Raw genomic sequence first — 14,160 nt, forward strand, 5'->3', positions numbered from 1 at the left:
AACCTAAATTCTCTTTGCTACCGCCAACCATTTTTTCGCCTCGACTCCCATGAAGCTATCCTATGCCTGAACCCCCGACAACCTTGTGGTGCAATGCTCCCACTCCCCGGTGCGCCATCTTCCTCGTGGCCTTACTTCTACGGACGGCTCCAAGCCCTATTCAATGGGGTAGATACAAGAGTGTGTATCGCTTTCTGGTTTTTTGGTGAGTGAGATAGCTATTATTCTCCCGACGACCGAGAAAGCTTGCTTGCCCCGTGCAACAACAACACCGACAATAACAACATAGGCAGCCGACCTACTAACCCCCTCAACAATAACAGGGCTAATAAATAATGTCCTCTACGTAATTATTCTTTCCGCGGCGCTTGACCTCGTCGGCCCCAACGTCCCCAAAGCTGCCGTCCTCCTCGCTGACGTCGTCCCCTCGTTCTTCACGAAACTATGCGCGCCCTACTTCATCCACACCGTCCCATATTCCGTCCGCATCCTGATATTCGTCACCCTATCCGCCGGCGGTATGCTCCTTATCTCTCTCTCGCCGGCCTACGTACCGAATTCCCCAACAGGCAACTCCATCACAACCAAAATGCTCGGCGTAATTCTCGCCAGCTTTTCAAGCGGGGGCGGCGAGCTGAGCTTTTTGGGCCTGACTCATTTTTACGGACCGTTCAGTCTGGCAGCGTGGGGAAGCGGGACTGGCGCGGCTGGGCTGGTGGGTGCGGGGGCTTACGCGATGGCAACCACGACGTTTGGGTTTGGCGTGAAAACCACGCTCTTGTTTTCGGCGGGGTTGCCGTTGATCATGTTGCTGAGCTTCTTCGCGATTCTCCCCCGGGGCCCGTTGAGGTGTGTCGCGAAGTTGGACGACTACGAGCAAGTCGACGCGGAAGGGGAGGTAGATGAACACGCCGTTTTTGGGAGGAGTCGGGCACGGCGGAGAGGGCTGGAAGAGGGCGAAAATGAGACGGACGGGCTGCTCGGACGTGATTTGGCGGACGCCCGGGAGGATGGCAAGGCGACAGCTAGCCGGGGTGATATGTCCTGGTCACGATTTAGAGCGGATCTGAAAAAGGCCCAAGCTCTATTCTTTCCATTGTAAGTCTCTCCCAAACGCTTATCAAATGGGGGGAGGCAGGTTCCCTTGGGAGCGCCCGCGACCCGCTCCCCCAAATCGCGATAACTTCATTTCTAACTCAAACTTCTCGCTAAATCTACTGAATTTATGTAGCATGCTCCCCCTTCTCCTGGTCTACATCGCCGAATACACGATAAATCAAGGCGTTGCCCCAACACTCCTCTTCCCCCTGAAAGAAACACCCTTCAAGCACTTCCGTGCCTTCTACCCAGCCTACAACGCCATCTACCAAACCGGCGTTTTCATATCGCGCTCCTCCACGCCCTTCATCCGCGTCCACAATCTCTACCTGCCCTCCTTCCTCCAGGTGATTAACCTGAGCATCCTCATCCTCCATGCGCTGTTCAACTTCATCCCCAGCGTGTATATAATATTCCTCATCGTTTTCTGGGAAGGGCTGCTGGGCGGGCTGGTGTACGTGAATACATTCGCGGAGATCTCGGACCGGGTCCCAAAGGACGACCGGGAGTTTTCCCTGGGAGCGACGACGGTGAGTGACTCCGCAGGCATCTGTGTGGCAGGGCTACTGGGGATGGTGGTGGAGGTCTGGCTTTGTGATTGGCAGGTGGATCGGGGAAGGAATTACTGCAGGAAACTATAGCGTAGCATTGGATTGTGGGGGGCCATGATCTGACCATTGTTGGTATCTCGTTTCTTCTGTGTTTATGTTTGTGTTTGTGTTTATTTGTGTTTTGTATTTATTTTATATTTTTTGGTTTTTGCTCTCATTTGTGATTCCCATTTTGGTAGATAGCGTTTCTTCTGTTTCTTCTGTTTCTTCTGTTGTTCCTATTACTCAGAGCAGGGTTTTGCCGTGAGGACACAGTACCACACCCCGCACATGTACAGTACTAGTAGCTATAGCTATCTGATTGGCGCCTTTTTGAAACCCGATCAAATTTTCCTTTCGCAGCTGATGCAACGGCGGGCTTGATTATTCTCCTCCTGGTCACAAGCCTGGAGAAGTCGAACGACGGGCGCCGGCCTCAGCCAATCACAGGGCCGCGTATCGCGAGCGTATCGCGGGTGTATCGCGGTAATTTTTCACATGCAAAACACCCTACATCCTCGATGACGATGTTGTTTTGTGTGTCTTGCAACTTTTCCGCCGGCGATAGGCGATTCATTCATTGATTCTGCGGATCGAGGCCACGATTGAGCATAGCATGGACTTTTGATCGTTCGACATTTTGACTTTTTTTATTTTTTTATTTCTCTTCCTATTTTACTTCAGTAGCGAAGCAGTTGTCTCGCGGCAGGGCAACGTTCTTAGGTTCAAACTTGAAACCTTCCCTTTCGTCACAGAAACGTCTTTTAATTTTCCAACCTTTTCCGACTTATCCTCAGTCCTAGTACTGATATGCGCTGTTCACACCACCGATTCTTTCCCTTTTTTTTTTTTTTTTTTTATCTAAATAAATATTGACCCGTTCTGGTTCGGTGGTGGTCGGCAATTCCGGATTTGTGTCCATTTCGGCGCTCTGGGTGCAACATAGCCGAGTCAGCAGTTTACAGGTTGCGGCAGTCAGACGGCGCAAAACGCTGGAATAGACCTTCTTTGTCGTTACGGGATCCTTCTGACGGACAACTTGTTCTCTTTCGTCGCTGTTTCTGTCTGGGGGGCGCAAAATTAGGGGTTATCACAGAATATAGAATATACGGGTTTCGGTGCCTTGACGAGATCGGAGAAGGCAAAGATGATAGGTGCGGTTTGCTGCTTTCATCCTATTGTCTTGTCGAAATTCTCAATTCTGGTACGTATCCATGACTAACACAGCCGTTGATAGATCATGTCCTGGGGAGGCCGTCGACCCAGTTTCGCAAGATACAGGTCTTCGCCGTTGTGTCATTTTGGTCCTTATATCTCCTACGGTGAGTGTTGATGGCATTTCCCTAAATTCGCGGTTGTTCGACCTGGGCTCCAGAGCAGGCTGCCAACGGCCGTCTTCCAAACACAAGGAAATAAGGAAACGGACTGACATATACCATGTCATTGCAGGGGCAACAATCATGGTCCACCGGGCATTCGCCTCCTATCTTCCCGCTTGTACAAGCGAGTCACTCCCTGGCAGGCCACCGTCGTGACCTTTCTGTGGCTGTATGTGTCACGGAATTTTGCCAAGTTAACGGGCCTCGAGTCTCCAGAGCCGCTCGCGAATCTATATTCCAGATCCTACTTCCGCGCCACTTGGGTAACCACGGCGCTGGATGCCGGGTTCTGGACGGCCATGAATATCAAGAGAAAGTGGCTGCGGGATATAGCGTCCATCGTCTTCTCAATTTACTATCTCATTGCCGCGGAGCATGCGGATGAGAAGGTTCGGAAAGTTAGGGCTGTGTTGACGGTGGAGCACCTGCGAGTGTCGTGGAATAAGGCTACGACACCGTACCTGTCGTTCCTCGGAAAGCTTATGCGCCCGCGCCTAATGGGCTATGCGCCGGTTCAGATTCGGATTCCGAGGCCGAAAGAATCGTCGTACAGGGATCCGTGCATTGCATGGCTCTATTATAACGGCCCGCTTAGTACGCTGAAGAACCATACTAATATCGTTCTGGATATCCCCGGTGGCGGGTTTGTGGCCATGGGCCCGCGGATGAGTGATGACAAGCTCCTAGCCTGGGCCGCTAGGACGGGCGTGCCGGTCCTGAGCTTGGATTACAAGAAGGCGCCTGAATATCCATATCCGTACGCCCTGAATGAGTGCTACGACGTTTACCACACCATCGTCAGTAGTCGTGGCCGTTGTATCGGGCTAAGTGGTAAAGTCAGTCCTAAAATTGTCATTACGGGTGACAGCGCTGGCGGCAACTTGGCTGCTGGCGTCACACTGATGGTTCTCCAGTCAGGGAGCACGGATTCACGGAAAAGACGCGGAGAGAACTCGCTACCCCCTCCTGTTGGCCTAGTGCTCATTTACCCGTCATTAGATATGAACATAGGTAGCTGGATGACGGATGAGGAGATGTCCTTAATTCGGGAGCGGGGAATGCGAGAGACGAATTGCAATGTCCTCCGAAAGAAAAGTGAGGATTATCGCAAGTTAGCCTCCGCTTCCTCCCAAGTATCAACCCTCCGCGACGATTCCCTAGAACACCCGGTCATCCACGACTATTTCGCCCAGCAGCACGCCGGGGTAATTCATGAAGACCATGAACCAGTGATTGACACCGAAAGCATCGACAAACCCGTTCCAGGAAACACTGCCTCCCAAGTCGTGGCCACAGCCGACAAGCACCCCGGACAGATCGAAACACGTCTCGCTGTCTCTTCCATGATTTCCTACTTCAACGATCGCATCCTATCTCCCGAGATGATGCGTGCTACTATAATCCTCTACATCGGCCCATACAACCGTCCAGACTTCAGCTCAGACTTCCTCCTCTCCCCGCTCCTTGCGCCGGAAGCGCTTCTGGCACGCTTTCCCAAAACCTACTTCTTAACCGGGGAACGAGACCCGCTGGTCGACGACACGGTGATTTTCGCAGGGCGAATCCGCCAGGCGAAACTGCGTCGATTCCGCGAACGACAGGAGCTGGGACTTGAGAGATCCATGGGAACATTCGACGAAAAAGCGCACGTGGAAGTGTCTCTGATTCCAGGCATTTCGCATGGATTTCTGCAGTTCCCTGCCTTGTTTCCCGAAGGGTGGAGGCAGATTTTCCGCTGCTCGCGATGGATTAAGAAACTGTTTGCACATGTCGCCGAAGATGGCACTGTGATCGAAGGAGATCTTACGGCGTCATCCATCATGTCTCGTCGGCGACAAGGGAATGGCAGCTCAGAGACATTCAGAAGAGTCAACTCCGTATCGTCAACGACATTGGTAGTGTCGGGAAAACCAGGAACTATCCGAAAAGGCACAGGGGATGGTACTGGATCACAGGATCACAATCGAGGGTTGACGGGGGACTCATCGGGCGACGAAGATAGGCCGTTGGAAATGACCAGGCTGAACATGAGCAAGCGGCCACCAGTTTCCACAGGAACTTCTCGGTCCTCCTTGCGCTCCTCACCGTCCTCCGCTCGATCAACAGCGGATGGTTCCCTATTACAACCAAAAGCCTACACACCAACGTACCTAGAAACCTCAGCGGGTTCTCTTGAACCATCCTCTTACCTCTCCCTAGACCCCGTCGCTCTCCCGGAAGGAGGAACTGGTTCTGATAAGACAACCCCCAGCCGCTACCCTAAACCTCCAAACGGCGCTGAGAGGCACAAGCAATCCCCGCAACAAAACGGGGACATAGCACAGCCAAGCCCCACCTTTAAGTTTCCCCAGCTCAGCACCAGTAATGGAAACCGTGCACGCAGCAGTAGCTATAATTACAACTCAACCCATCGCGAAAAGAACGACTTCGCTGAAAATGAAGACGTTGTCCATTCGTGGCGCAAGCATATGACGAAAATGTCTCGGCGTCGTGACGAGAGCCTGACAAGCTTGCCCAGCGAAGAGGATTTGTTGGGCAGGCGGATGAACGGGTTGGCGGGCGGGTTGTTGGGTATGGGAGAGGGGGTGAGGACGCCATAGGAGGTTTTCTGAGTGAGTATGGAGTAGTTAACTAACTAACGGGTTAGTTAACTAGTCGTGATGCGAATGTTGTCTAACGCGCTAGGCGGTTGATTCCCTTGTTGTCATTGGTGGGACGGTTTTCTTCGTTGGCTTGTCGAGTAACTAACCAACTACTTGACTTGTTTGTATGAGAACATCAGTTGGCATGTACGGTAGTTAGGTTTGCCTGTGTATTAGCTGTATTTGCCTGTGTATTGCTATATGAACTCGGGGAATAGAATAGAATACATATGCGAGCCATTATTAAGAATGAGAAATTAAAATCATGTTCAGTAGTAATTTGGGACTCTCCCAATGTCCCATCGCACGCTGTCAGCACCAATACAGGAATGTTTTTCGATGGAGTCTTTCGCAAGGCAGAACCAAGAGGAGGTGGAATCCGTTGATGTGAAACTGTCGTCTAAAACGGACTTGCATTCATATCTAGTTTTAATGTCACAATGTAAAGATTTCTAGGTAAAGTCTCAACTACCACAGCAAGTGGGATTCTGTACTTGGTGTCGTAGGCCTTTGGGATGTCAACGGGCTGCCATCCAGGCCAATCCAAGCCTGGAATTGCCCTATACTATTAGAACCATGAACCGTTGGATGATGTAGTCGACGGCTCTGATACGACTCAACAGGAAGATAGGGAAGTAGGCACGTGAGAAAGGGAGAGAATATTAAAAAAATAACTAGCCCAAAGTGTATCTATAGTTTTAAAACAAAACAAATAGAAGAATCCTTCTTGTGTATCCCGAAAAATGAAAAAAGAAACCACCCCCTTCAAGCAGCCCGGGCAAATACATGCTCCATCGCTTCTCCCAAGATAGACAACCCTTCCCTAATTTCCTCATCCGTGATAATCAGCGGCGGCACAAATCTCAAACATCCGTCACCAGCCGTAATGACAAGTAATCCCCTCTCCCTAGCCTCAGTCGTGATATCTCCTACAATTCCCTTATATTGCTCTGTAAGCTGCAACCCCAGCAACAACCCGCACCCACGAATATCCTCAACAGCATCTGGAAATCGTTTCCGCAACTGCTCGAGTCCTGACCGGAACGTCGTGGAGCGCGAGCGCACGGAAGACTGCAAGGCGCTCGACGCCAGGCGGGTGAGCACGTGCTGTCCTATGCGACAGGCCAACGGGTTCCCGCCGAACGTTGTGCCGTGGTCGCCTACTTTGATGTGCTGGCTGACTTTATCGGAGACGATGGTGGCACCGATGGGGATGCCGTTGCCGAGCGCCTTGGCAGTAGTGAGGATATCCGGATGGGCGGCGGGTGAGTCATCCTTTGGTTCAAGGGTAGGGTGAGCGTGCGCCCAAAGGGAGCCGGTGCGGGAAAGGCCGCACTGGATTTCATCGAAGATGAGGACGGCGCCGACTTCGTCGCAGCGTGCACGAAGGGCGCTGAGGAATTCGGGTGTCGCGGTGTGCACACCGCCTTCACCCTGGATAGGCTCGACGATGACACCGCAGGTTTTCTCGGTTATGAGGGTTTGGAGTTGGGCGATGTCGTTGTATGTGCCGTACTTGAAGCCGGGGACCATGGGCGCGAAAGGGGCTTGGTATTTGGGGTTTGGGGTGGCGGATAGAGCGCCGTAGGTGCGGCCGTGGAAGGAATTGAAGAAAGAGACGAACTCGTGTTTGGCACCGGAAGGGTCGAGGCTGTGACCGACCTTCCGGGCAAATTTGATGGCTGCTTCGTTTGCTTCAGTGCCGGAGTTGCAGATGAATGCTTGCTTCGCGCCACGCATGGCGCCAGACTCAACGGTGTAGGTGACAAGGAGCTGGCTGAGGGTGCCCGTCCATTTGTTGTGGAAAAGATTGGATGAATGGATCAACATCCTGGACTAGATAGATATGTCAATCTTTTAAGCGCAGTTTTGAGTGTCGGTCGGAGTATTTACTAACTTGTTGTGATACGATCTCGGCCACTCCGGGGTCAGAATGGCCTAGAGACGTAACGGCAATACCAGCTGTAAAGTCTAGATATTTTCGTTGCTCGATGTCCCATAGATAACACCCTTTACCTGAGTCTATTACGGGAGGTGGTCGCACATAGGTTGGGACCATGAAAGGGGCTCGCTGTGCTACGAAAGCTGCGGAGGGAGAGTCCAGCGTTGGATCAATTTGATGCGCAGTTTGGTTCGTACTCTACCACATGTCTGTCAGCCCAATGGTCTGTAGAATGGAAAAAAATATCAAAATAGAATTACCTGGGCCGTCCCCGTCCCTGACCTCGCCGACGCATACCTCAATTGATGGTGTGACTCAGGGTCCGCAAATGATCGCGGCGATCGAGCCCATGGCCGGATGCCGCGTGCAGCGGAGCGGAGGGCCATATTACCAAGTTGAGCAATGCGGATATTTCCACAGTCCAACTCTAGGTGCCAACCCGACGCAGGTTGAAGGTCGATTGGTGGTGGCTGTGAGAGAGGAGTTGCGGAATACACCCAGACAAATAAATAAATTCTTCGGGGGAAAACGAAGATCTTATCTGATAGGATCAAAGATATTCCGCCGAGCTCCACCTCGGCCCGCGAAGTCGGCATAAAAAGCTTCTTACCGCCGTAGCAGAATACTAGTATGATCTCACTCTTTATTGATAATTATTGCAGTTGTTAGTTATCCGTTGTCCCTATCAACGCTGCATCTGACGATCAAATTACTACGGTTCCATTAGCCGCGCGCACCATGGTTTTCCCCTCCACCTTTCGGTGTCTCCGACCTACTCACACCCTTCTCCGCAACCCCTACTACCCTTCCCGCGCCACTCGAACCTTCTCAACCACTGTACAAGCCAAAGGCGATAATAATGCTAACAGCCAATTCGGAAATGCGCCCTCTCCACCCAGACTCCCTAAAGAAGAACAAGAGATCTTCGAGAACCTCCAAAAACAATCAACTGGCGCCTTCAGCACCCCTCGAACGCTTCTGGAAATCAACCAGTCTCCCCAGTCGAGAGATTCATCCACAGTCAGTCCAGGAATCGAGGCTACCGGTACCGGCGAGGAGCTGCATCCAGATCTCTTCCGTGGGGCAAAACCGGAGTTTGAAGGGGAGACAAACCCCAAGACCGGTGAGGTTGGCGGTCCGAAGAACGAGCCGTTGAAATGGGGTGCGCGCGGAGATTGGAGTTTTAACGGGAGGGTTACGGATTTTTGAACATGCGACTTGGAAAAAGAAAAAGAGCAGAGAAGAGCAGAGAATAGAAGAAAATATGAGTGACGCGTATATAAAACGAAAGGCAGGTCGTGATCGCCTTTTGGCTTGTTGGCAATGCTCGGGGGTCATAAGAAAATTTTAGCCAACGAGCGGGCGAGGCTCTGGATGGTTATGAAGCTCGCTTTGAGACAGCTGTTCGCATGTTGCTGATATGTTGATGGACTGTTGTTAAGAGGCAACCTTTACCGAGGAACTTGGTTGTATAACGCGCAGCCACCGCCGGTTCGAGATCAAAACCAATTGCGCGCGAGCGAATATGAGCTTCCACTCCGACATCATTCCGTAGACATTTCGAACCTCTTCAACGCGAAATTTCCCCTAATTTACTATCCTCCGCGGGTCCACGACGTGGTGAGACCCTTTCCCTCGTACTCTATTTTCACGATCGAATCTCGAGGTATGTTCTAAGGATATGGGAACTGATTGAGATCCGTGTCTTAAAAATTCATGTACAATATACGATTTCCTCTGTTTCTCTTTATCTGTATTTATATATTTGTATTAGATTATCTATAGAGAATAGCCACTATCGGTGAGAAACGAACAAACTTACTAGTCTGTTCATAGCTCCAAGAGTGTCTAATTTGCATACAGCCACGGCGCCGTAGGTAACAAATGAAATTGCTATTCGAATTTTACATACATAGTAGATTTACAATATGTGAAAACGCCAGGACAAAGAGCAAGAGAGAGAAAACCAAAACTAGAATAGCAGAACAGAAGAAAAGAAAACAATACTACCGCTCCACGCTCGCATGCCGGTAAGGTTTTGGCTCCAGGGGAAGGCATAAGGGCACCAAATAAAATACAGCCGATGTTTGGGGACGGGAGTCGTGATTGATGATCCATTGGCCTAGGTATCTAGGAGGTATGAAAGGGCTAATCTCAAAGCGCTCAAAAGATAGAATAAGAGGGGGAGCAACCGTGGATATAAATCCATATATTGTGTTAACCCTGAAGTCGAGCTACAGTGGCCTTCCCCGCTCTGCTATCATTCGACCTGCCTAGTTCGTTACTAATCCAGGCGCCAATCTTCGAAATTTCCTCCAGGTTGACTCCCGTCCGCATTCCGAGACTGTGGAGAGTGTGAATGAGATCCTCCGTGGACACATTTCCAGTAGCCCCCTTCGAGTAAGGACAGCCTCCAAGCCCACCCACGCTGCTGTCGAAAATGCGGATACCATGTTCTAGGCCCACAATGGTGTTTACGAGCGCTTGGCCATACGTGTCGTGGAAATGGAGGGCGAGATCCGTATTGGCAATGCCAGCGGAGGTAAGGGTTTGTAACAATTTTAATGTCCGAGGTGCAGTGCCCATTCCCGTAGTGTCAGCGACGGAAACCTCGTCTGCGCCCATTTCGAGCAGAGTAGCTGTTATTTCAGCAACCTTGTGAGGAGAGACATCAGGACCTTCATAAGGGCATCCAAGCGCGACGGATACATATCCGCGCACACGAATATTTTTCTCCTTCGCAAGAGCTACTATGGGCCGAATGCGTTCAAGGGACTCTTCAATAGTGCAGTTAGTGTTCGCTTTCGAGAATGCTTCTGTAGCAGCGGCAAACAAGGAAATCTCAGTGGTGGGCTTTGGAAGCGCGTTGGAGTCGGAAGATTCAGATGCTGGTGGACTGTCATTTTCCATTATGTTAACTAGATTTTGGAGCCCCTTGATATTGGGAACTAGGTAGTTATATGCGATAGAGTGAGATGATTTGGGAGGCGTTTTGAGAAGATATGATAGGATTTCAGGGGTACTAGCCATCTATAATTGAGTGGAAAGATATGAGTGAGTAAATTCAAAATGTAGGTAGGCATAGAGTGACGAAACAACCCAGAGAAGGCGGACAATTCTACGAACCTGTGGCACCCACTTCTCTGGAACAAACGAGCCGGCCTCAATCGTGGTCAATCCCGTCTTCGCTAATCTTTCGATGAGGTCCAATTTTGTGTTTAAAGGGATTGCTTTCTTCTCATTCTGTAACCCATCCCGGGGACCGACTTCGACGATCCGAACATGGTCTCCGGCAAAGCTTGTTTTCGCAGAAAAAAGGCGGGCTGGTCTATGGTGGCGGAATACCTGGCAGATTCTAGAGCTAGATCTTGCGGAGAACATTATTGAACACTGAGAAGGAGTGTCTATTACTATCACGGAGTAAATTGAAGTTGTGGATGGTTTGCTTTTTCCAATTGCCGCGCGGGGAAGGAAGCTCGGCCAATAAAAAGCTTTTATGTGATGAATTATGTCATCATTGGACCCGCCAAACAAAATAATTGTCTGATTAGAATACATAGCATTTTACGTTGCCTAAAATATTCATTCCCGGGTTTATTTAGTGATTTGATATAATAGTTTTATCATTCCTCAGAGCTCCTTCTATAGTAAAGAAGGCTTTTCACCATCGCTTTCCTTGTATCGCTATTCCGCTTTGAGGGTACGTAGCAGATATATAAAATTTGTCTCATTGAGTGAAGATAGATAGCGGCACAATGCACTTCTTAGCAATAGCGTGCGAATCCATAAAATTAGATTCAATAGCGTTGCGCTGTGTTGATGAACAGGTGATGGTTGATCTGATATCTGCATAGTCGGAGGGCTAACTCAATATAAAATCAGAAGGTTTATGGGAAAGGGAACACCTGAGTTTCTAAGAAAACATAGTAGTTTCTCTGATCCACTGCACATTTCACACTAGGGTTGGTGGTAGAGGGCCCATGCGGTTTGTGAAGTTCCGTTCCTTGGATAGAGGCTTGCTTGATTCGAGGATCCTACCATAAATTCGCCTGGTTTGGGCGTGGGGGAGGAGTGAATGTTGACTTACTCGTGCCTCCTGTTCGTGGCAGTAAGCGTCGACAAGAGTCCTATGCGTCGAGTTTTTGAAATCGCTTAATTTGACTTTGCCAATGTAGCTGATGAAACGACGAATGATAAGAGACATGATGATACGGCCAATGTTGACGGGTGGTAATTTGTAAACTTGAATAAGACTTCTATATTAAAAGGAGTTCGATGGGGATTTGGCCTGAGTTCGCTGGTGCCGTTGAGGAGCCATTCCCATCCGTATATATATATATGTATGTATTGCGTGTTTCATTTGTAAAGCGCAAGTTATTTGCGATCCTAAACATAGAAGTGTGGTCAGTTCACTATTGTAGGCGCTGCAAAGATTAGGCGCTTGAAGATCATACTAGTGTCGAAGGATCATAATTCGTTCAAGGGATGCCAGCATCGGCGGTAAAAGGGCGAATCAACGGGTCAGAAATCGACTTCAAACGATATTCCTATATTAAGTTGATTGGTAGTCATCTTTTTACAAAGTCCTTGGCCGAAACGTCAGAGCAACCATGGGTCTTCAAGTAATTGGGCTGCTGTTTTGCGTTCCTCTGGCAGCCACTTGAGCATGGATTTGAGGAATTGAATAAATGATTCTTTTTCTTGTCCAGAGAGTCGCTTCTCTATGCTCTCCAGGGAGATTGCGGGTATGGCTGTATCCTTGTGGGCAATCCAAGCGCCTAGGGGTTCGTCAGTTCAAAACCAGGCAAATACCAATGAAATCCGCCGACTTGAAAATAGGGCGCTTACCATTTGAGTCAAAACATTGGTATGTTGTCTCACTACGGTTCACAAAGCCGCTCGGTGGTGGCCCTATTAGAGCAACCATACGCGCTAGGTGTTTGAAAGGGTCGTGGGAGCCTTTGGTATCGAAGATGTCTCCAAACAAGTGCTCGCCTTCAAAGAGGTCCCAAACCTATTAAGTCGTAAGCGTCGTATACACGACCAGGGAAAGAGGGCAGCGATCGTTTTTGTTACCAAACATGCTACGTTCCAGATATCGACGGCACTTCCCCAAGGCATTTCGAAGATAATCTCTGGCGCCCGGTAGATATGGGGTTGGACAAACGGGCCGGACTCCTGTGTCCTACCAATTCGTGCCTCCCCAAAATCACAGAGAATGGGAAGTCCGTAGTTATTGCCCTTAAGAGGCCGGCGAAATCTCCGGCTCCTGTAAATGGTACGTGACTGGTCAACTTGCTTCCGAGGGCTAGGATCCTTGGCTTCTGCTTTTGCGAAGTCCGCCAACATGGTGTCGTCTTCCAAAGTGAGCATCAAATTGTCCGTTTTTAGGTCTAGAAATCCGCGGTTAGCAATGGATTCTGCAGGAGATATAGAGTAGAGTTTTACCAGTATGGATTATCCCAGCTTCATTATGCAAAAAGTCAAGAGCCAAAAGAAGTCGTTTAAGAGTCAATTTGAGCAGGGGCAGATCAAACGGCCTTGGATTTAATCTCATCATTTCAAGAAGTGTCATGTGCATTGATTGCAGTATTAGGCAGTGATGTTTCCCTGCAGACCCTTGGAGGTCAAACGAATCATAGAGCTCGCGAATCAGCGACTGACCCGGATGAGTAGAATCGACCTGGGACAGGTGCTCGTAAATCTTCAACTCGCGTTCAGTTGCCGTAGAAAATTCTGGTATCATTGTGGACACTTTCGATACCCTATATTTATTGTCCCTGAAAAAAGAGGCCTGTTCAACGGAGGGTTACCGGAATGGATGGTATATTCAGGAATGCAACGTACTGGAGGTCCTGACAAAGCCAATTCGTTGAATAAGCCCCATAACCAAGTTTTCCGGCGATGTGATATCTGGCATTATATACGTCCCCAATGTTGACCGCATAGTACTGCTCAGGTTTATAGTAAGGCAGAGTCTCTTCCTCGATAAGTGTGTCTCGTGGCAGACTAACAAAAGATGGGACGGTGGAGATATTCTTTGAGGATAATAGTTTTTGTAGGAGAGAGTTTCCCCACACACCAAAGCGTGACATCATGGCTATGTTGTAAGATCGGCCTACAATGTGCATTTCCCTCAAAATAAAGAGAGTTGATGAGAGTCTATCTAGTTATCAGCGACGTCTTGACATGCTCGTCTACCTTTGTTGGACTTTGGTGTATTTAAAAATCGCGCCGGAAACAAGCGCGAACAGATGTCACATGAGCTTGCTAGAGGCCAGGAATATTTTGTTCGCTGGAGATTTGAAGGACCACATCGTCTTGATACAGTTTCATTCGCAGTTTTCAGAGGGCATGAACCAATCCGCCTCGAATCGTGCGTGGTGATACACTGGCCGCCAGTATAAATCGGGGTTGAAAATATACCTCCGCCAGTCAACCTTGCCAGTGACCAAAAGCTCTGATCCGACAAGAAGATGTGAGATGTGTTAGTGAAATAAAACTGACGT

The 14,160-nt window shown here is 49.5% G+C and overlaps 4 protein-coding genes across 4 annotated transcripts; 2 read left to right on the top strand and 2 right to left on the bottom strand.

Annotated features, from left to right (window-relative positions):
• Nucleotides 1-83: 83 nt before the first annotated feature.
• Nucleotides 84-1,864, top strand: HCBG_00990 (amino acid transporter YHC3; the record flags this gene model as incomplete). Its single annotated transcript, XM_045428040.1, has 3 exons — nucleotides 84-205; nucleotides 324-1,098; nucleotides 1,232-1,864. 3 exons carry the CDS (start codon nucleotides 94-96, stop codon nucleotides 1,737-1,739), a joined length of 1,395 nt encoding a protein of 464 aa, XP_045292015.1.
• Nucleotides 1,865-2,835: 971 nt separating this feature from the next.
• On the top strand, nucleotides 2,836-5,760 carry HCBG_00991 (hormone-sensitive lipase; the record flags this gene model as incomplete). Its single annotated transcript, XM_045428041.1, has 4 exons — nucleotides 2,836-2,842; nucleotides 2,916-3,010; nucleotides 3,262-5,638; nucleotides 5,723-5,760. 4 exons carry the CDS (start codon nucleotides 2,836-2,838, stop codon nucleotides 5,758-5,760), a joined length of 2,517 nt encoding a protein of 838 aa, XP_045292016.1.
• Nucleotides 5,761-6,354: 594 nt separating this feature from the next.
• HCBG_00992 (acetylornithine aminotransferase) lies at nucleotides 6,355-11,085 on the bottom strand (the record flags this gene model as incomplete). The annotated part of the gene is made up of 8 exons (XM_045428042.1): nucleotides 6,355-7,545; nucleotides 7,607-7,849; nucleotides 7,912-8,292; nucleotides 8,476-8,868; nucleotides 9,248-9,402; nucleotides 9,474-9,544; nucleotides 9,921-10,681; nucleotides 10,778-11,085. 8 exons carry the CDS (start codon nucleotides 11,030-11,032, stop codon nucleotides 6,475-6,477), a joined length of 3,330 nt encoding a protein of 1,109 aa, XP_045292017.1.
• A 1,165-nt stretch (nucleotides 11,086-12,250) lies between these two features.
• On the bottom strand, nucleotides 12,251-13,749 carry HCBG_00993 (protein kinase; the record flags this gene model as incomplete). The annotated part of the gene is made up of 5 exons (XM_045428043.1): nucleotides 12,251-12,429; nucleotides 12,500-12,665; nucleotides 12,740-13,071; nucleotides 13,100-13,431; nucleotides 13,499-13,749. The coding sequence occupies 5 exons, from the start codon at nucleotides 13,747-13,749 to the stop codon at nucleotides 12,251-12,253; spliced, it is 1,260 nt and encodes a 419-aa protein (XP_045292018.1).
• Nucleotides 13,750-14,160: the final 411 nt, after the last annotated feature.

This window comes from Histoplasma capsulatum (genome assembly GCF_000150115.1).
Source record: "Histoplasma capsulatum G186AR genomic scaffold supercont2.1, whole genome shotgun sequence".
Taxonomy (NCBI): domain Eukaryota; kingdom Fungi; phylum Ascomycota; class Eurotiomycetes; order Onygenales; family Ajellomycetaceae; genus Histoplasma; species Histoplasma capsulatum.